A 23880-nucleotide genomic window follows, 5' to 3' on the forward strand; every position below is an offset into this window, starting at 1 on the left:
ACTCAACAGTTTGATTTACCATTTAAAAGTAAACCCGGCTATGAAACCTTGAATAACATGTTTAAGGGCAATATACAGTTAAGCTCTGGAATTTTTTTTAAGACCACTGCAAAAATATCAGTTTCTCTGGTTTTACTATTTATAGGTAGGCCTATGTGTTGAACATTAGGAAAATGAACATTTTTGTTTTATTCTATAAACTACTGACAACATTTATCCCAAATTCCAATTTGCCATTTAGAAAATGGCAAATGGTCAAAATAACTAAAAATATGCAGTGTTTTCAGACCACAAGTTCATATTCATTTTTAAACAACTCAATACTAATGTTTTAACTTAGGAAGAGTTCAGAAATCAATATTTGGTGGAATTACCCTGATTTTTAAATCACAGCTTTCATGTGTCTTGGTATGTTCTCCACCAGTCTTCAAATTGCTGTCGGCTGACTTTATGCCACTCCTGGCACAAAAATTTTAAGCAGCTCGGCTTTGTTTGATGGCTTGTGACCATCCATCTTCCTCTTGATCACATTCCAGAGGTTTTCAATGGGGTTCAGGTCTGGAGATTGGGCTGGCCATGACAGGGTCTTGATCTGGTGGTCCTCCATCCACAGCTTGTTTGACCTGGCTGTGTGGCATGGAGCATTGTCCTGCTGGATAAACCAATCCTCAGAGTTGGGGAATATTGTGAAAGCAGAAGGAAGCAAGTTTTCTTCCAGGACAACCTTGTACGTTGCTCCACATTTCACAGTGGGTGCGAGACACTGTGGTTTGTAGGCCTCTCCAGGTCTCCGTCTAACAATTAGACGACCAGGTGTTGGGCAAAGCTGAAAATTGGACTCATCAAAGAAGATGAGCTTATTCCAGTCCTCTACGGTCCAATCCTTATGGGCTTTTGCAAACCTCAGCCTGGCTCTTCTTTGCTTCTCATTGAGGAAGGGCTTTTTTCTAGCTTTGCATGACTTCAGCCCTGCCCCTGGGAGCCTGTTTTGAACCAGTTGCCGTTTGCCATTCTTTTTGTAGGTCACTTGATGTCATCCTACGGTTGTTGAGTGACATTCGAATGAGTTGGCAGTCCTTCCTGTCAGTGGAGAGTCGTTTTTGCCCTCTGCCAGTCTGTAGCTTTGTTGTCCCCAATGTATACAGCTTGACCTCGTACTTATGAACCGCTGTCTTTGACATTTTAAGGATGGAAGCAACCTGATGCTCACTGTTTCCCTCTACCAGTAAAGCCAGAAATGAACCCTTCTTTTTCCTCGCTCAAAACCTCTTCTCAACTCTTTTGGCATGGTCAATAGTTATTATTTTATTCCAATTACTTTTGAGGCACTACTAGCACTGTTTTTTTGCCATCCAGCTGGTACTACTGCATTTCAAGATGATAGTGATGACCACAGCAGTGGTTTTTATGCTTTTCCTCGTTAAATAAGATTTGGTTCAGGTGATCACCTAATCAGTACTTCATTAAGCAGAATGAGGTGTGCCTATGTTGGAATTCAACAGATACTGGAATGGAATGGCTGCCATACATGTAGAGATGCTGATTTTGGAGTGATTTCTTAATTTTTTCCAGATTAAGGGCCTTTTTGCCACACCCGCCAAAATTTACCAGCCATAAATATTTTTTTACCAGCCATGAAACATAGATTAATCCTCATTAAAGTTACAAAAGTTATTTAGTCAAGAGCAATGAGTGATTGTTCTTTGTCTTTTGATGTTTGATTAGCATTAAAAACACAGACAGCGGCATGAATATTAGGCTGCTGTCACTTTAAGAGCTAATGCATGCATCCAGTTACTAATCTGTCATACATGTTTGATTTCTCAACTGTTGACGTTCAGTTAAGACATAACTACTGAGTATGTTTACAAGGATACTTGCCAAGATGGGCATTTTGACATCATTTTGTTTGAATATGTCGGTTCAAGCACAAGAAGATATGAAAGAGAGCTCAATTCAGTATTTGCACGCTGTCTGTGACACTTGGATTTCTGGGTGCGGATATTTGCATTTGCAAAACTTCTCACACAGCGCGTGGGTAATGAATTGAGCTCCCTTTCGCATCTTCTCGCTCTTGAATATTTCATTTGGCAAGGCTTAAACTTTCAAGACAATGCAGCAACAATGTCCCGTCAACAGTCCTGAGCGTTGTTCACATTCTCACAATTTTACGTTGTTAGAATTCATAAAAATGAATTCACCGGCCAACTGCCGATTTGCATGGTTTCATATACTCGCCAACACAGATTTTTACTCGGATTTGGTGCTTGGCGGGTGTTAATTGTAGGCCCTGTATAGGTGGTGGTGTGTATATATAGTCTACATCTATTTGTATATAAAAAAATATACCAACACCTCTATTGTGGTCTCATTATTCTGATACATTTAGATGTTTTACTTTAGATTTTTTCTCTTTTTTTGTTGCATGTGACATTATTCCCAATGGTGATTCTCACTTGATTATGTAATAAAATTAAAAACTTAATTTAAGTTTCTAAATTAACATTTGTAAATTTAAATCAGCATATATTACACAATACTTTTCTTCAAATAATATGGTACAGAGAATAAGGGGGTGAGTGCTTTATTGAAATGTATATATTTTTTTATTTAGTTATAATTTTTCTGTTCTGCAAGTGATATGGGGAGGGGCTAAAATGCTTTAATTTATTAATTTCTCCAATAATGTAATGTCAGGAATTACTACTCCAGTAATTCACTCCAGTAAATAGCTACATGACTCTAAATTAAATATCTCTCATATTTGCCTTTGATGAGCCAAAGGAGTGTTGACAGGGGAATCCCTGTGTTCTAGACACCGTAACAGGGTCACAGACATGACATGAAAACAAAAATGCTTTTATTTTTAACAAGCGTTAAATTAATAAATTAAGCGTTTTGCACTTTCTCTCTTTTTGTTCTCAATTTGAGCTTGTTTGTTCCTGTGGACTTGTCGCTTTGTTCTTGAGATGGGATTAATACCGCTGCATTATAATTTAAAATTTGCACTGTACAAATGTGTGTGTGCGCGCTCGCACTGGTTTGACCTATATTATGAGGACGCAAAGTCCTTATATTGAGGTGTATATTCAGGTTTACGCCCCCTTCATTATAAAGACATGCCGATGTCCTTGTAATTCAAAATGCAAAATAAAAACATACTAAATGTTTTATTAGAAAAAAATTATTAATACAAATGTAATATAACCCATCGTTTTGTGTGATGGGTAGGGTTGGTGTAGGGCAGGGGTGTCCAACCCTGCTCCTGCAGAGCTACCGTCCTGCAGATTTCAGTTTCAACCCTGCTCCAACACACCTGTCTGTAATTATCTAGCACTCTGAACACCATGATTAGCTGGTTCAGGTGTGTTTGATTCAGGTTGGAGCTAAAATCTACAGGGTGGTAGCTCTCCAGGACCAGGTTGGACACCCCTGGTGTAGGGGATAGAATATACAGGGAGTGCAGAATTATTAGGCACATTGATTTTCTGATCATATTTTTTTTTCAGGCACATTTGACCAATTCCAAACCACAGTAATCCTTATAACTACTATTGATTTAGTATTTAATAATGTATAAGTGATATATAATTGTTCATGAAGGCTGGAAATGAAAATCACCTTATATTCAGGTGTGCAGAATTATTAGGCATGTTTTCTTTTACAGATAAATTGAGCCAAAAAAGAGATTTAAATCAGACTGAAAAGTCAAAAAGTATTAAATGCCCATGAGAAGGATGCAATACTAATGCAATACTAGACATTGCAGTTAAGGCGTGACCATTGGACAGTGAAATGCTCGTTGGGTCAGCAGGATCTGACAAAAACAGGTGGTGAAGAAAAGACACCTGTTAACTGCAAAAGAATTAAGAATTAAGGTGAAGAATTAAGGGTGAAACCATCAGGAACCCTTTAGTCTCCAGCGCCACCATTTTCCAAAGCTGCAACCTACCTGGAGTCTCCAGAAGTGCAAGGTGTCAGGATCTCAGAGACTTCAGTTAGGTAAAGAATCCTAAAAAATGACCCCCACTAGATAAGAATCACAAGCTGAAGTGTTGTAAAATACATGAAGAAGGTTTTTTTATAGGCTTTATGGACAGATAGGTTGAGAGTGACTCTTGAAGGACCAGCACCACATCCTCTAGTACCACTGTTTGAAGAATTCATCTTCCAGAATCTGGCAGTACGTTTTGGGAGTTCATTTTAGTCCATCCTGAAGTCCGTTTTGCAGAGATGGACTAAAAATGAACTCCCAAAACTGGTACTAGAGGATGTGGTGCTGGTCCTTCAAGAATCACTCTCAACCTATCTGTCCATAAAGCCTATAAAAAAACCTTCTTCATGTATTTTACAACACTTCAGCTTGTGATTCTTATCTAGTGGGGGTCATTTTTTAGGATTCTTTACCTAACTGAAGTCTCTGAGATCCTGACACCTTGCACTTCTGGAGACTCCAGGTAGGTTGCAGCTTTGGAAAATGGTGGCGCTGGAGACTAAAGGGTTCCTGATGGTTTCACCCTTAATTCTTCACCTTAATTCTTAATTCTTTTGCAGTTAACAGGTGTCTTTTCTCCGCCACATGTTTTTGTCAGATCCTGCTGACCCAACGAGCATTTCACTGTCCAATGGTCACGCCTTAACTGCAATGTCTAGTATTGCATTAGTATTGCATCCTTCTCATGGGCATTTAATACTTTTTGACTTTTCAGTCTGAGTTAAATCTCTTTTTTGGCTCAATTTATCTGTAAAAGAAAACATGCCTAATAATTCTGCACACCTGAATATAAGGTGATTTTCATTTCCAGCCTTCATGAACAATTATATATCACTTATACAATATTAAATACTAAATCAATAGTAGTTATTAGGATTACTGTGGTTTGGAATTGGTCAAATGTGCCTGAAAAAAAAAATATGATCAGAAAATCAACGTGCCTAATAATTCTGCACTCCCTGTACAGTTTGTACAGTATGAAAATCATTACGCCTATGGAATGTCCCCGTAAACCATGTGTGTGTGTGGTCCTGGTAAACCCTACGTTTTGGGGACCGAATGTCCCCACAAAGATATATTCCAGTAATTATTTACCCTGTGGGGACATTTTTCCCCAATGAGGAAAACAGCTTATAGTTGTTGTTGTTTTTTTAATGTAAAAATTCAGTTTTCTGTGAAGGTTGTGTTTAGGGTTAGAGAATATACAACTTGTACAGTGTAAAAATCAGTATGTATTTGGAAACATGGAAACCCAATGTGTGTGTGTGTTGTTAGGCTTTAATAAACCTCTTGGACAACCCGTGGAATCCTATCTAGAATTAAAACTGGAGAGCTAAAAAGAAATGCTGATTTGACACGTTACGTAACCAAACCATGCAGCACGACTTGAGGAGAATCAGACAATAATTACATTCTTGCCTCCAGCACTGTGTCTGATTGAGCCCATTATGCTAACCCAGATTTTAGGTGACAGTGGCTCACCTCTGTGATTATCTGTACTGCATATTTAAGATTAGCTGTTGTGTACCTCAGCACTCTGTTTGCCACGGTATTTGCAGATGTATTTCCTAGACTCTTAGGGTTGTGATTGAACCAACGCTGATGCTTTGGTCTGGGGAGCTTCAGGAGATTAGAATAGTATGTGGTTATTGATGTGATTTCCTTTCCTTCAGGCCTCAAAGACGCAGTGAAGAACCAAACTTGGCACCCTGCATTCATTTGTCTGTAAATTCATTCGGATTCACATAAAGATATACAAACTATCTATAAAAGGTAACATGCATTATCACATTGCAAGCTTTATAATTTTTTTTTTTCCACATTAATCCACCAAAATGAATATATGAGGAACAAAATCCCTGTTTTGGATCTTTGTGGGTTTTTATTTTTTTTATTTTTTGCAAAATACAGTTCACCCACTATTGGCAAGTACTCCGAAAAGTTAATTTTGGATAATGTGTTTACTTCAAACCTTTGGTGTAATCAGCTGTCGGCTCTCTTGACTACATTATTGACTGGTGGTTGTGTTCTAGACAAATTGAAGAACCTGACTGAGATTGGTTAAAATAATAATAAAAAAGGCTCTATTTTATAGCTAGTCAAAGGTCCAGGTTCTGTCGTTTGTCAGATTCTCATAGAAGTTTACATTGATTACCATAGTAGCCAACAATAAACCGCACACTCAAGTTAATGCAACCCATAAACTGAGATTGATTATCGATCAATAAGTCTTAACCATTAACAAAGGGTATGGTTGTGTTTGGAATTCAATTCTAGCATACTGCACATTATCAAATGGATCGCTCCATTCCTTGAATCTGATTGGTTGCGCCTCGGTCGAAGCCGTTGTACAGTAAATTGCTCTACAAACATACACCTGTGACTAGTGCTGGGCGGTATACCGGTTCATACCGAATACCGATATTTATTTTTTTTATGATATGAATTTTGATGATACCGCAATACCGGTATATGTCGTTTAAACAACGTTCGGAACGCGGCGCAGCGCGTCATTGTTTGAGAGGGGACGCTTTTCACTGTTGCAGTAAGAACAGTCAGAGCACATTGAGATCGCATTACAGCACAGCCTATGGCTGTATCCTATACTCTCATTCACTATTACCTACGTTATCACTTTATTTGAAGGAGTGAATGAAAACGTGCGTGAAGTCGGACAACCGTTGTGTGTACATCGGCTGTACACTCGTTATTGCGGTGCAATGGGGTAGAATGAGTGCACTCAATAACGTCCACTAGGGTTTCGGACACCACTACAAAGCGCTGTCCCCTCCAAACAATGCTATATTTGAAGTTATGGGAGCGATGTCGGATTCAGCCCTTGATTATTGTTGAATTCAAACTACACGCGGCGCGCGAGAGAGAGCGGTTTCGGCACGCAGCGCTGCGATGAGTTTAACAACGCTCACCACATGGGTCATATAGCACTGATATAGACCGGAGCGAGCGCGTTTAAATTTTTTATGGACATATTTCATAAACTCTAGTGCTCTAGACATGAACCAGAAGCGTGTATGCACGCATATTTCATCACGTCTTATTAAAATGAAATGTATGCACTGATTACACTGATAACCTATGTCTGATCACGAACGCGCTGACACGATGGATTATTCAAAAGACAATGATGTAAGTCAATAAATAAACTGACAATTCAAAGAAGAATGGGCAAAAAACGAAATGCTTTATTATTTCTGTGTTAAACTGATGTGTGTCATTCGTTCAGAGAGTGCTCTCAAATGTATTGTTTGTTACAGTTTGTTGTTATATAGGATTAGATTTTTAAAATTCTTAAGGTGCCCTCAACTCAACTTTTAATATTCAGGTGTCTGTAAGTATGATTCTGAGCGTGTTGCATGTCTGTGTTTTATTGGCTGTTGTCTCTCCACAGCATCATTTTGTAAACCTGTAGACCTATTAACTCTAGTGTGAAATTTTTCTACAATATTCACTCGTCATGACAATAAAACAGGGTATTCTAGTCAATCTCCTGCAGTATTTTTTTTGAAAAAAATGTGTAAAATGTAAATTAACACCCTGTAAACAGTAAAATGTGATTAACACCCTGTCAGGCATAGGGGGAAAAATACCGTCATATACCGTGAAACCGATATAATTTAGAAAAATACCGTGATATACATTTTTGGTCATACCGCCCAGCACTACCTGTGACCTCATTAAAATAAATATGTTTATGGACAAACCATTTTATAAAATTAATAAGCCCCATGAAGCTATGGTTTACAGTGTAGAACAGCTAATACAGTGCACAGATAATATAATGTATAACGCTTTCAACTGAAAAAAGTAGTGCTGGGCAATCGATTAATCGCATCCAAAATAAAAGTTTGTGTTTACATAATATATGTTTGTGTACGGTGTATAATTATTATGTATAAATACACACTCCATGTATATATTTAAGAAATATTTTCATGTATATACTGTATATACATTTCTATAATTTATCTTATATATAAATATTTTATATATAAATATAAATTTTTTCTTAAATATATACATGCATGTGTGTGTATTTATATATACATAATTATACACAGTACACACACATATATGTAAACACAAACTTTTATTTTGAATGCGATTAATCACGATTAATCAATTGCCTAGCATAAAAAAGAGAAACAGAAGGCTTCACAAAGTAGTATACTGTGTTGTTGCCACATGACCATGTTTAATTCAACGAGCATCCAAATTATATTTCAGTAATAAAATCAGCTATTTTTAGACTAAAAATAGGATTACTGTGTTTTGTCTTTAGTTAAGTGTAGTAGTATGTTATCACAACATACACTCTTAGAAGTAAATGTTTTATATTGAAGTTCTTTTTAGGGGTTCCCATCATGGGATCATTATGATTTAATTAATTTAATTAATTAATTTTGTTTTAATAATTATTTTATTTTGATTAAATGTTATGAATTAAATGGCTCGTAAACACACTTTATCACTAGAAAAAAAGGAAATAACCCATTAAACATGAAAGTATTATGCAATCAATTAAGACATTTATCCTTGTATAGAACCTTTTTTATAGAAGAAGGGTTTTTTAGTCAGGATCTCGAGATTGCCACTGAACCAATTTTTCATTTGTAGCAGTCAATGCCACGCCACTAAATGGTGGTAAATATGCTATCTAGAATTATACAGAATTATAACAGATATCTATGAAACCTTAAATAGTTTGCTTTATCAGATCATTTGCAGCATTTAGAATTAATACGGCGACATTTAGTCCACATGTACCCTGTAGCGTCTGCTCACTTAGTACAGTATGAACTACAGCGCTAGCACTGAACAGTTCAAATCTATTTTCGCTGCATCTGGGCTTGCCGCTGTGTGTTTTGAATATGGCTCGTTGAACAGAGTTCTCTTTGCACTGTTGGATCAGTGAAGTCATGGGGCCGCAACATAGCCTGATCGATAGCAGTCTTACTGCCAGTATCTGAATGATCACATGTTTCTGCATGCGCCCTGCGACTCTGTAATAAAAGGTAAATATTTAATGGCATCTGCTGAATTCTGGCCCACCACCGACTGCCCAGGATGATGCAACGTTATCAATTTTTATCCCACCACCCTCTGGCTGGTGTCTGACTGATGAAAGTGGCTCTTTGTTTTTTCATTACAGTTCAGTTCAGGAGATTGTGTGCTAGTGTAGACCAGGAATCAAGCTGAGCTAATGCTTGTATGGTGCTTGCTTAGCTTTTCTAATGTACATGGAGGTTGTAGTTTTTGCTTGTCAAGTTAGTCACGTCTACTAAGATCTACTATTCAATACAGTTGCAGAATGTTCTTGACCGTTAGCTTGAGAACATTCTGCAACTGTAACTTATTTTTGTTTACCCTTGTTTATATATTGTTTGAGAACTGATGTGGTTGTACTATACCAAGTACGATTTTCCATGTCTAAAGACGTTTCCATTTTCAACGCCAAATATAGGTAAATCCATGGACAACTAACAGGCATTAAGACGAACGTAAAGAGGGCGCTTGAGACGCACAAGTCAGCAATGTTTCTGATGATTTATTGGAGTGAAGTTTCGTGCACAATGACAAACAGGAGTGCAACATTCTCAGCCATGGTGAGGCCGCGAAGATCCGCAACTATTACGCAGGAATGAGAAAGTAGTTCCTAGCCATATAGGTGTAGAAAATCGCAACTTTTAATTTTCAGTTGGTCTTAGGACACGATGTAACTGTAGAAGAGTCAAGTTTTAAATAGAAAAAACATTGAAAGTGTCTTTGGTCATTTTTTGAATGAGATGCTAATGGACTGATTAGAATCAATGATGTATGCTAAGCTATGCTAAAAGTGCTACCGCCAGATACAAAGATCGGCTGAAAGGATTCAAAAACGGTAAAACTCAACTATTTAACTCTAGGGGACTTGTAAAATGAGCCTATTTTCAAAAAAAGTGGAGTGTTCCTTTAACATCAGTGTCTAAAGGCAAAATAAGCTTATATGATGAGGTAAGTTAAGCATTCTTGTTGAATAAAATATGCTCCTGTTTGTCTCGCAAAGAGTCGTAAACCAAATAAATGATCGGCCCAATGGAGGAGTCATACATTTTCTATAGCCTACTGCGTGAAGGACCATCAATAACGGTGTTCTGTATCCCTCAGAGTGAGATTTGACTGGGAACACCAAGAGTTACAGTGAAATGTTTAAAATCGAACTCTCAGATTTACTTTGAGCCAAGAAGCAGCAATTTCTCACTAGGACCCTAAATGTCAAACACAAAAGATGTGTGGTTCTGTTCACGGGGTGTGTTTACTTTAACCTGCGTGTTCTGTCACGATGTGTACACAATGAGCAGAGACTTTGTAAGTTCAGAGAAAAACTTAATCAATCCGACATTAATGTACATTTATATTTAAGACATTTAGTTAAGATTCTTATCCAGATTGCAAATAAGAAACTATAGTGGTCAAACATACAATTAGGGAAGTTGTCTTTAAAAATAAGTAAGTACTAAGGCGTAAACAAGCAAAGGCGTAATACAAATAAACAAGCATGTCACTTTCAGTCTGCTGTTATGGCAAGCCTTCACACACCTTGCACCTAGGGTTGTATTTGTGGGGGTTACACCTAGCAAGTCTGGGCAATGCTCCATAACCCCAAGACACCCAAGGTGAGAAAAAAAAACACACATTTTCAGGTCTCTTCAAGTGCTACTGACACAAGAGTTGGTGAGATTTATTGATTTGCCAAAAAACTATTATTTTAGATATTAACCTGTTGAAATTCACAAGATGTGACAAGCTCGGTTCCAAAACCTAGTGTGTTGCCTACATAGAAATAATTTTAACCTGTTAACCAGCCATCTTTGAAATGCCCCTCGGACAGCTATTTTATTCATGCAAGTGCAGCTCCTATCTCTTTGAATGGGGAAACATCAAATTCTCCAAAGTTGTTCACCAAGCTTACAATTAAATTTCATATTTGAAATCGCCAATGAAATCTGACAACAACGGTCTCATAAATTCTGATTCTAAACACTCAAATCATGACAAAAAAACGTATATACAGTCAGAACAAAGACTGTTTTCTTATAGCAGGCGGAGCTTCTAATAGCAGATGCAGTGACACAATGATTTCACCAATTGCCGATTACGTCTTTTACTTAGAAGGCAGGACTTATTCCGCCATTTTGCAAGTTGCACTTTCTCCCATTCATAGTAATACGAGTGCACCGTCTTTGTATAATTCTTTCGCTCTATTCAAAACGTCTCCGGTTACGTATGTAACCTAGGTTCCCTGAGAACAGGGAACGAGACGCTGCGTCAGCTTGACGCTACGGGGAACGCCTTCAGCGTGACAGCTGTCTGAATCACAATCGAATCACGTCAATCCTATTGACCGGCGACAGCCCATGACATCAACAAAGTGCGACCAGGAAGTATATAAGGGCACCTTACCAACATGACACCGCCTCTTCGTCTGAAGGGACTGTTCGGCGGGCAGGCCCTGAGGCATGGCAAAGCGACGCAGCGTCTCGTTCCCTGTTCTCAGGGAACCTAGGTTACATACGTAACCGGAGACGTTCCCTTTCGAAAGGGAACTCGCGCTGCGTCAGCTTGACGCTACGGGGAACGAAATACCAACGCCGCCATGCCGAGGGGAGTGCATGCCCACTGGCAGTGACAACTGTCAGGACAAGCAAATTCAAATGAAATGCCTGAACCACTCCCCCTCTGGTCACACAAGGCTGTCAGTGACAGCATTCCCTACGGTCATAGCCCGAGCTATAAGCCTCGTCAGGAACCTTAGTGCGGCTGCACGAGGTCCTATTCAGGCCGCTCAAAGGCCTGGATCCAACCCATTCAAAGGAAGGGGGCTCCTTTAAGGGAATGTGGCTAGGGGGCCCTAGGGCGCCCCAGCCAGCCACTAACGCCGCCAAGGCGGCCTAGCTTGGTGCCTTTTTCAAGGGGCACTTCGGCCGGGCCATCCTTGTCTGTTCGAGAACAGAGCCTCTGGATACTCGCCTCCTGAAGAGGCATCCAGTCCAAGGGACTGCAGAATGGCAGTGTCCTCCTCGAGCCGGATCTCAGAGACGGGCATCCTGGTGAGCAGTACTCAGCATAGCGCTTTCTACCCTTGCCAGCGAGGGGAGTCAATCTGCTCGATCCTAGGATCTACTGAGCTATTATCAAGTAGAAACACTCAGGAGGCCAGACTGGCCTAAAAGCTGATCCAACTTGGGAGGCCTCGCGAGGGGCCTACGACCATCTGATCAGGCCCAGGCAGCTTCGGGCTCACAGACGACCCTCGGAGAGAGGGGAGCTTAGGAAGGGGCTGCCCGGTAGGTAAGCCAGGTTGTAGGCTAGATTCCCTCCCATGGGAACCAAGTAGCAGAAGCGACCTCAGTTGCGCCAGGGTAAGACCATCCTCAGATGCTGCCAAATAAGGGGCAGATACCACTAGCTGTCAGCATATGCCAGTAAACAGTTCTTGAACTGAGAACCCAACCCCTCAGGGAGGCCTAGTGAGGCCTATTGCATGATAGCAGTACATGCCAAATGCTCGAGGAACCGACTCGGGAACTCGGCCAAAGGGAGGCCAGATAAGGCCCATCCCCATAATAGCAGTCGAAGCCCACTGTCGATGCAGCTGGAAACAGGAGCTCATCCCCTCAGGGAGGCCTGGAGAGGCCCGCTACCTAATAGCAGGCTATGCTAGCCGCCCGAGCATTCTGACTCGGGAATTCCCCCTCAGGGAGGCCCAGTGCGGCCTATCGCCTGGTAGCGAGCTCACCGGGAGGCAGAGTAAGGCCTACCATCTGCCAGCAGTCCATGTTAGTCCATTTTTTGCCAGAGGCATCCTGGTCCTGGGGCTCACCCCTAGGGACAGTCAGGCATTCGCACTGACTTATCATGGTCGACTAGCGTCCATGGAGCCTTACAGCAGATCCGCGGAGGCGGCTTCCTGTTGTGGCAGGCACGAGACTGGCTGCTATATCTCCCGGCTGACAGCGGCTCCTCTGCTGGCTGACAAGACAACAAAGAGAAGTTATTAGTTGATAATTCTGCTACTTGAGGCCGACATCGTTGGGGAGTAAACACATAGCAATCAAAAGGGGCCGACTTTGCAAAAGGCCTACTTTCCAAGGCTGACTACCTATCTAGGTTGCAGCTATTAATCGCTAACCTCCCCAACGTCGGGACTCACTCGCAAGGAGGCCTACTGAGGCCTACCACCTGACCCGGAGTCTACTGCCCAGACTGCCCAAGTTGGCTGCTCACAGCCAACTGGTTTCCCCAAGGTCCCAACCTGGGGCTAATCCATCCCAGCGGCCCACTTTTCGGGCCTACTGTATGACAGTTGCAGTCTTACCAGCAGCGCCTACAAGCTCTGGAACCTAATTACATTACTCATGACAGGATACTCGGCAAAACAACGCCCTGGACCCCCTAAACGGGGGGAGTACCACGTACGCCACCCGCCCAATGAAGGACCTAGCTTTTGAAGCGGCCTATCGTTTAAATGCAAGGGCGTCAGCCATGGCAATGCTCTGGCTACAAGGGAGCTCACTACCAGACCATTTTTTTACAAAGGTTAAGAAGTGCTGCTCAACCCAAGCCATGGGTGAGGCAGAATGATACAGAGCTAGGTAAGCGAAATACTCTAATCTATCCTGTTTTAACAGAGGAGTACTGCCACATGCCAGGTATAATTCCAAAGAACTGGCGGCTTTAAACAACTAGCTCTGGAGGGCAAAGTTGAACAACATATACAACATCCTTACATCAAACAAAAAGGATGGCCTACCCCTCCAAGCGACCACTGGCTAGGTCGCTATCACATCCTGCACAACACCATCTGTATTGCTAGTAAAAAACCCCGAACACAGAAAAGGGGGCGGGCCTTGGCCGGACGACTCTACGTAAGAGACGGCTACATTAGGGAATTTTTTTTTTTTTTAACCCTAGAAGCGTAGGCCAAAATAGATCTAAACCTGTTTTGTTTTAATGGGCTCTAGATCTAGCTGTAGTTGTAACAGTCTGATCCCAATTCTCTAGCCAGTCTTACACTGAGAGAGGACGCAGGCCGCTCTACCCTGAGGTGGCTACCAGTTACAAGCTTGAAGCTGGGAATTCTTACACGCAGCCTTCCTACATTTAGAGAAAAGCGCTACACACCCGCAGGAATGAGCCGGTGATATTCCCGTTTTTTTTTTAAGATAAAAAACATAATCAACAGCGCTTGCAAAAACCTGCTGAATATACTTTTAAAGCAACTGGCTTGTAAAATGCATTCGTTCTGGCCGTCCAAACAGGGGAACTATAGACCCTACAGAAATATCCAACTACTCCAAAGTGATCCCGAAATCCTCAGCAGGGAGCATGGAACAGAAAATGTATTAATATTTTCCCCACAGGGGACTTACCCGCTCGCCTGCAGCGCGCCATTGATATTCAACCACAATCTTTATTCATAATGTGTGTGCTTAGGTGCAGCATTACCACCGACCCGCTCGAGGGCGCTCTCACACACTAGGCCTGGCGGGCCGTCAGAGATTGGGGTACTTCCTTTTCCCGCTCATCACGGGCCCACCGCCTGATGTAAGAGGCGTAGGGGAAAAGGGAATTATTAGAAGGAGGAAGGGCCTGCGTTAGTCTAGCGCCTCCTCGGAGGCGGAGACTGATCCCAACGTGGCCCTCCACGGCGCTGGTTCCGGGTCACTTGTCCGACGTCCTTCCTCTTCTGAGTGCGGGAGTCACGCTTTTTCCACGCCCTGCTCCAACCAGGAGGGGGCGCGCGAGAAGCGACGCTGGCTCGCTGGTCCTGCCGCCAGTCCTCAGACCGTGACGGACCGGAGCTTCCCGCCTGTCTGGGTGCCGCCCCGGATCTCCGCGGGATGCATGATCTAAATGCCGCCGAGCGCGCCCTCGCCTCTCTAAACCTTCCCACCACCGCCTCGACGGAGGTGCCGAAGAGTTCAGAGGGCGAGACCGGGGCATCGAGGAGAAAGGTCTTTTCTTTCCCCCCGATGTCCGCCAGGTTCAGCCACAGATGTCTCTCCGTGGCTACCATGGCCGCCATCGAACGACCGATGGCGACCGCTGTTTGTTTGGTAGCCCGGAGAGCAAAATCTGTGGTGCGACGCAGCTCGGCCATCACATCAGGGGGTAGGCCCTCCCCCTGATCGAGATCCCTCAGCAGATCAGCCTGGTAAGCTTGCAACACCGCCATAGTGTGCAACGCCGACGCAGCCTGACCTGCCGACGTGTATGCCCTGCCGTTAAGGCGTGAGGTGGTCTTCAGCGCCTTAGAGGGCAGGGCGGGAGTTCTCAGTGTCGATGGCCTCCCAGACGCGAGATAGTTTGCGAACGTCTCGTCGATTGGTGGCATCGACACATAACCGGACTCGGCGGATCCCTCGACATCAGCGAAATTCCCTCGCTGATAACGAAAGATCCGGGCCGAGTACGGCTTCTTCCATGCCCCCGAGATCTGATCATGAAGATCGGGGAGGAATGGAAGGCTCCCGGGAGCTGCTGGATTGACGTCGGAGAGAAACCGATCATCGAGGCGGCTCGAACGCGCGGGCTCTCTCCTCGCGCGCCGCCACTGTAGCTGCAGTCTAGCAGTGGCACGCTCCATCACTTCCAGCAGCTCGTCATACACGGGGCAGGGCGGCTGAGAGGGTTCAGCCTCTGCTGATACTTCGTCACCACCCTGCTCAGCTACCCCTTGCTCATCCGGAAGAGCACCAGCTGACGAAAGGGAGGAAAGGTCTGACTCCTCCCCCGGCAGCTGCCCCTCGCGATCTGACCGATCGTCAGAGAGAACCACGCCTCTCTCTAGACGATGAGCCAGATCCATCTGGGAACCCCATGATTGCAGCCGGCGCTCGGCCTCAGCACCGGCGGAACCGTCCCCAGAAGCTGGACCCACTTCCCTCGAGAAGAGGGCCAGACGAGAGCGGAGCGTCCGGATGGGAAGACGCTCGCAGTTGGCACAGGAGGCTCCCTCGAGAACCTCCCGTGCGTGCTCTTCCCCCAGACAAAACACACAAAGGGTATGTGTGTCCTCAGGTGTAAGGAACCTGGGACACGGATCCGCGCACTTCCGGAAGTTATGCTTGGACTTCCCTGTGTGTTTCATTGTAGCTTTCGTGATTCTCTCTCGAAGCAGACAAACAGTCCCTGAAGACGAAGAAGCGGTGTCATGTTAGTAAGGCGCCCTTATATACTTCCTGGTCGCACTTTGATGATGTCATGGGCTGTCGCCAGTCAATAGGATTGACGTGATTCGATTGTGATTCAGACACCTGTCACGCTGAAGGCGTTCCCCGTAGCGTCAAGCTGACGCAGCGCGAGTTCCCTTTCGAAAGGGAATCATATACTTCACTACTGTATAGTACACGAAAAATAGTGCACCAAAAAGTGATATGTCTGAATGCATATCATTCGAAAAATAGTAGACGAAAAGCCCCTGGATGACCTACTACTTTTGCCGAGATTCTGAAGTGCACATTCGATGGAGGCTTTACTATCCTGTGAGGCCACGGGAGAGGATTTATGAATGCAAGTGAAGCAACGCAACTGATCCTGGTAGGTCACGTGACAGTAACAACATGGCGGATGTAGTGCGTCCAAATTTCATTCAAACTACCCTCATTCATACTATATAGAGCGTACTTTTTAACGTCAAATTTAAATGTAGTACCTCAGACAGGACACGATTTCGGACACACTGCTTGATTTTACTCTGCAGCGATCTCTGGATGCCTTTGTCCGTAAAAGGAATTTCTTGGAACGTCATAAGATTCATGACTTTATTAATCTCACTTGTGGACTTTCTGCCTGGGGACTTCCAGTATGAATGAAATGGACATTACATGAATGTGTCAACTTCGCCAGATTTTGGATACAAAATTGAACAAATATTAAATAGAAATTTGAAGTAAATATATGAGAATCCATCAATATTTCTCCAGATGTGCACGCTTTGAAACTAAAAGCCCTGAGGGACGTTGTTTAGTAAAGCTAAACATGATGACTGTACAGGAGTTTTTTTCTCAATGGATGTGGCCGAGTCTCATATTAAAGGTATTGACATAACTCCTGACACAAAATTAAGAAATTACTGCCATGATAAGATTTTTGGAGTAAAACAGAGGACAAAAATGTAGGCTTAGAAAATGTGACTGTAAAATGAATTACATTCTTTTACATTGAACAGTAACTTTGAACTAATGTAAACAAAGGCCGCTTCAGTCAGAATGCATTCTGACTAGCTAAGAAAACTAGCCCAAGATGACTAGTGGAGATAAATTTCAATCTTATAAAAAATTTACTATTTTATCCAATATTCTTTTGTGTGTGTGTGTGTGTGTGTGTGTGTGTGTGTGTGTGTGTGTGTGTGTGTGTGTGTGTGTGTGTGTGTGTGTGTGTGTGTGTGTGTGTGTGTGTGTGTGTGTGTGTGTTCATTAGATTTTAAGTATTCCAACAACTAGGATTAATTAGGAGAACAGAATTTCACATCAAGTATTAACTGACAAGTGCTCAACTTGGAATGAATTCAGTGAAATAATGCTCATTGGGTGGGTTTACAGATATTTGTCTTTGTGTTTGAACAAATGTTTAAACATTTGAGACCAATGTGCAGTACTTTAGTCACTCTGTATTGATGATTTGCTTGGTTGCCCATGTTCAAAATGGTCCCCTGCCTGAGTGTTTCGAGAAGTAGTGTTTTGAGGTGGGCTTCCTGAAAATTGTATGTTTACCGGCAGTTTCCTAATTCTTCAATTCAGCTCAATGGTTTTCTCTCCGAGGTGGCAAATTACAGATGATTTTAAACCACTGCCAATTTCACAATGAATAAAAATGTAAACTTGATGAAAGTGTTTAGATGTCTTTGTAGTCTTGTGAAGTCACTCCAAAGGCTTTATTTTATGTTATGAGATGAGCCGATGGTTGTTTAGTCATCCTGTTTAGCTGATGATTAGAGTATACAGTTTTTTTTTTGGTTCTCTACAAAGACTGATTTGGATCAAAGCCATGTTGAGGTAGCATATCTTCGTTTCCCCCCCACTGCTTCTCTATAACATTCACACTGCTTGTACATTTATCATTACTGTGTGCTTGTTCTACAGGTCCAGTGGCAGTCATCAGCGGGGAGGAAGACTCTGCAAGCCCTCTTCATCATGTCAACCACGGTATCGTCACACCCTGCTCTCTCGATGCGGGACCTGACGCCGTCGTAATTGGTATGAGTCGTATTCCTGTCATCGAGAACCCACAGTACTTTCGACATGGACACAATTGCAACAAGCCAACCACCTGTGAGTACACGTCTCACTACTTGATGATATGATTCATTTCAATGTGGTTGGATCTAAAAATATAATTCAAAGTCAATGTGAAATCAAATTTGACCCTAGTCATACAACCATTAAAACGTTTGGAGTCAGAAATTAAATGAATAGTTCACCCAAAAATTATCTCATAATTCACTCACTCTCAAGCCATCCTAGGTGTATTTGACATTTTTCTTTCAGCCGAACACAATCAGAGTTATATTAAATAATATCCTGGCTCTTCCTAGCTTTCTAAACTTGAGTTTTCCATCCATCATAAAAGTAATCCATATGATTCCAGTTGGTTAATAAGTGGAAGCAAAGCGATGAGTTTTACTAAGAAAAACATCCATATATTAAAATTTAATCACCAAAGCTTGCGCTTTCTATTGATCAAAGAATCCTGAAAACAAACTATATCACGGCTTCTCTTAAAAATATTATGCAGCAACTGTTTCAACATTGATGATAATAAGAAATTTAGCAAATCAGCATATTAGAATGATTTCTGAAGGATTATATTTTGGATCAAAGAAATACAGCCACAAAACTGACCCCAAAACTTTGAACGGTAGTGTGTGAATACTGTTCCCGATCTTACAGTATATGATTCATCTACACAGTTATTTCAGCTTCGGTTTGGAATGTCCACTTTTCAAAATCGAATTCATGAAGGATAAAATAAAGTCTTGCCCTTTTTTGTTTTTTTTATTTATACTGTTTTTCTCAGAAATACGTAACGGAAAATGTGTATGAAACTAATTAAATTAATTTTACATGATAAAAAAGTTAAATACTGTCTCATGGCCACATGCAGTTCAAAATGAATATTTTGAATAATTCCTGTGTTTATGAAAGAACTGCTACTCTTGACCTTTTAACTAGCCTGCAGTTTATCCTCATAATATAATGCAGTATATGGGTCACTATGAAGATGTTTGAATAAGCACAATAGTGTTAAAAATAGAAGACTTTTGGATACCATGAGCTTGCACTTATTTCAGAGTGCATGAAAACAAATGCTAAATCCATTGTTTGAATAAATGGCCATGAATGAACACGCAGCGCTCCTGCTAAGATTTATGAGATCATTTATATATTTATTTGCTATTTTTGGGGCCCGTTGTGACCGAAGACTTCCGCATTGACAATTACTTTTCTTGAGCAAATGGTGTCTTAGTTTAGACCTTTAATGTAATTAATTGGAACAAATATACTTGTCACTTTACATAAGTGTTTTTGTTAGCCAAATTTAGAGGTTAAAAGGGGGGCTGACTGATTTATGGCACGAAGTATCGTATATATGGGGACACAGACTTGCACACATCAACACACACAGTCTATTTATATTCCAGGCACAAAACAGTGGTCTATTCACAGGGTGCACTGACGGCTATGAAAAGGAATCCAAAAGGCAGAGGACAATCACATTTTGCCCTCATGAATAAATTAACTCTTTATGCATAATGGATGGCATAAAATCTTTATGGCTGTAGATACATAACCATCATGGCCGTGCCCATATCTGATGAGTGCGTGATATTTAAATGACAGTTAGCTGCTTAAGAGAGGGTATATTTTTACTTCTCAGGCTCTGAGCAACTAGAAGGCACTTTATGTGTTAGCTGTAGTAAGCTGAATCATTTATATAAAGATACACCTTATAAAAATGGTCCAAGGTTCAGCTCATGATTTTTTTATAGAGAGAACATGAAATAGTACAGCCATGCGTATCAGACCAGTTTCACCCAGTTAATATACAGAGTTTACATTTGTAGACATGATTAATCACACTCCAAATCCATACAGAATATGCAATAATGCAAGAATCCAGATGCCATGAGAAATACAATACTACTATTTTAGAAGTGTTAAGACTTTTTCCGTTGAGATATTTATCAATGTCATTATAATATCTAAAATAATTCTATTTTTATTTACTCACAGTAATATTTTATACTGCATGTTTTAATTCATATATTTGTATTGTGTTGTTTTACTGTTATACAGTAATGAGAATCGAATAATGGGACATACAAAATAAATAGGCTTAATTCTTTATGCTATATACTTTTTGTGTGAAATGTGACAGATATGATTTTGCGAAATTCCCCCTTAGAGTTTCATTCATACAATAATTTTGACATTTCAAATTTGTACTTGCATGATTATGGTTTTACTTGTAGACTTCTGCAGTAGGATTATTTAAAAGGAAGCTGTTGCACGAGTAAGCAAGTCCCTTGAGCCATGACATGCTGACTTTTCAGGAATCCATAAGATGACTGACTCACAAAAACTATTTTGCAATTACAATTGAGTTCTGCTGCATTTACTTACTTCCCTTTTCAACCCAACGTGACTTCGTTCCTGAGCTACACAGCATCTCAGTTGGTGGTTAGCACAGAGTTTTGCTTGACCTATATCCAAGATCCAATTTGTTCACTTTGTGTTTTTCCATAAAGATCAAGATAGGATTATGTTAACATAAAACATTTATTTCAAAAGAGCTAGGAAAATTATGTTTAATGTGATATGGTCCTTTAATTTACAATATTATTAAAGGGGTCATGACATGCATTGTTTTATTATTTTAATGTTCAGTTAGGAAGTTAAAGTCCTCGTGAAATCAAAATTGATCATATTTACTTTGTTAGCGCAAAGTTAGTTAGCGCTAGTTTTGTGGTGAACAATCCATCTGTGCAAGTCAATCCACATCAAAAAATTATTTGGCTTCGTAATCTTTAATCAAAATCTGAAAATGCTCCTCCCCTCTACATTGGTAGGCCTTTTTTGATGACGTCTGTTTGACGGCTTGGGCTTCGACACCGACATGCCATCATTAAACACGCCCATCCAACTGACAGTCTGCTGCCCACGAGCTAATAAACAGAGATGGCGAGGAGGTGCGTTTTCTGAATGAAACGCCTACGTTTCTATATCCAATCAGGTCACAGGGAGGAAAAAACAAACCACACCCTCTGTTCTGCTCATTTAGTATTCCGTTTCTCTCGGAAATACGTCAAATCACTGAAATAAAGTCGGTTGCAACTTCCGGTTCACTGGGACTTTAAATTATATTGTTAGTAAAGTTTTTTGCACTACAACTATTTCAACCCTCATTCTGACCCACTGTCTGAAATTATCCAGTTTTAAGGAGTGGCTATTGTTATGATTGGCTACCGTCATTGCATATGAAATGGTGTCAACGCCCACTCGCTATTGCATGTAAGTGTTTTGAAAACATTTTCCATATAACACTGTCATTTACAGAAAAAGCACTATAAAATAATTTACTTACGGTTTGTGATGCAGCTGTTGTCAGATCCAATACAGTTTGCTGCTTCAGCTTTCAACAAAAAGTTTATTTGCAAACTCTACATTACACTGTGCCACAATTACACCGAAATGCTCCGAACAAACATATAATCATCCGACGCGATCCGGGACGCCATTAAAATAAACCTTCCACTTGTTTCTGACGCTGGGATCCTTCTGAAGTCTGTACAGAGACGCAAACAAGCTGTGTAATCTGGATGTGTCAAAGCGAATGTTCTTTCACTCTTCTATTTGTCCTGTTGTCGACAGACTCAAGTGTGAAGTATGTCTGAACGTGCATCTGTATACTGTATCCAGTGTAGACAGAGATTATAACGGGTTCGGTTTGCTTTTGATGCAACACTCAAATCCAGTGTAGGCAATATCAGCCATTAAAGGTGCACTGTGTAAAGTTTGCTATTTGAACCCACCGCTCACCCCTCCCTTTCAAAGCAGATAGAGAAGCTACGGTGGCCGACACAGGACAAAGATGTCGTCATCTGAGACAGCAGATAGTAGCTAGCCCTCTGTAGAACAGTTTGTCCGTTTAGGGCTACTGTAGAAACATGGCGGCGCAAAATGGTGACTTCACTGTAAGGGGACCAGCGGTGTATGAAGATAGAAATGGCTCATTCTAAAGGTAATAAAAACATAACGGTTCATTATTTAAGGTCTTTATACATCACTGATAACATAGTTATGTATATTATATTGCATTTCTGTCAATAGATCCTCCTAAATATTACACAATGCACCTTTAAGTGACTGAATGCCAGTGGGCGGGGCCTATGGTGCGATCATATCCAAATGATCTAGATCCAGCAATATCAAAAACAAGCTGTCTTTGGAGCTTGATTAAATAAATGCTTCGCTTTTAATGACGTTTTAAGCTATGAAATTACAGAATGTTTTAATGACAAAGACCTTTTAATGTCGAAAGATAAAGGCAAATTTGATTTCTCATGCCATGACCCCTTTAATAATGAAATATTTGCTGCTGGGATTTCTGGCTTAAGTCATGGGAAATACAGCAGCTGGATCGCATGCAATAGACTGAAGATAATTATTCAGGTAACACTATTCCTAGAGGATGTGAGTGCACTAGCATTTACAATGAGCTCCTGTGATAACAGGCTATAAATACAAGATTCTGACTGTGCATTGCAGATATATTTGGCACATTTATCAGTTTGTCACATTATGTCCCTCAAATAAAACAAAAGATCGCAAATGATAAACACATTAGCCTACATAGCTGTAACTTAATATGTTGGAAGTTAAAGCGGTCACATATGAATTTGTAGCAAGAGCAAAACTGCAATTATATATGCAAGAGTGAACAGAATGACCTTCCATTTTAAATAACCTGTCTCAAAGACACAGTTGAGAAGAGCAATTGTTTTATCGTACTCCTGCAATATCAGTCCATTTCTCCCGCTTCATCAGATTAGCGGCAATGGCTGCTGATATTTGTATCCTGCAGTGACCGTGTTTTGTGTCCCGTTCACATTGAACTGCTCGGGACATCTGGAGAAGATATGTCTATGCCGATGTCTCCTGTGTACACCTTCATTGTTCTGGACACAATTACTTCGATTGCATTGTTTCAAGGTAACATTTGATGACAAGCTGAATTTATCAGGCTAAAGAGTGAGAGGACAAAGGCATCCGCTCAGAAAAAGGGCATTGCAAATGAATGCAGGCCAGGTTTAATGGAGCTCTGAATGTGCACAGCTTCACAAAGATTCTGATTCAACCGATCTATTGTTACTGCTCATAATTGGGCTTCTTCTCATCCAACCTCATTTGAAGTTCAATGAAGGTGGACACAAACCAGGTGCTTGATAACAACTGATCAGCTGTATTTGTGAATAGGTATTTTTGAGCATTTCCTTTTTTTGTTGAAAACCACATTGATAGCATTTGTGAATATCAGTTTATTTCAATTTTGCTTTCTTAAATTAAAATGTTCTGCATCTTGTCTTTCCTCAATTCAAATTCAGGGAGACATTTCTCAATTTACTTCTAAATGGTGTACGGCCATGGTCCTGATTGGTTAACCTCCAGATACTTGGCAAATTGTGAATATGTAAATATGGGCGATCACGTATTCATGGCACACTACAGTGATTCTTTTAGAAAAAAAATATATATTTTACAGCTGGTTTTGCAATTTAAATGAATGATCAGCATGAACTAGAGAAGAAGTTCTGATTCATGAAT

At 41.1% G+C, this 23880-nt stretch overlaps 1 protein-coding gene across 1 annotated transcript in view; it reads left to right on the forward strand.

Annotated features, from left to right (window-relative positions):
• The window catches only part of ntrk3b (neurotrophic tyrosine kinase, receptor, type 3b), a 190113-nt gene that overhangs the window by 129628 nt on the left and 36605 nt on the right, over positions 1-23880 (forward strand). The window contains exon 11 of the mRNA XM_079802197.1: positions 18139-18327. Within this exon, the coding sequence (XP_079658323.1) occupies positions 18139-18327 (189 nt within the window). The remainder of the gene's footprint in view (positions 1-18138; positions 18328-23880) is intronic.

The sequence above is a fragment of the Gobio gobio genome, assembly GCF_949357685.1.
Source record: "Gobio gobio genome assembly, chromosome: 2".
In the NCBI taxonomy this organism is placed as follows: domain Eukaryota; kingdom Metazoa; phylum Chordata; class Actinopteri; order Cypriniformes; family Gobionidae; genus Gobio; species Gobio gobio.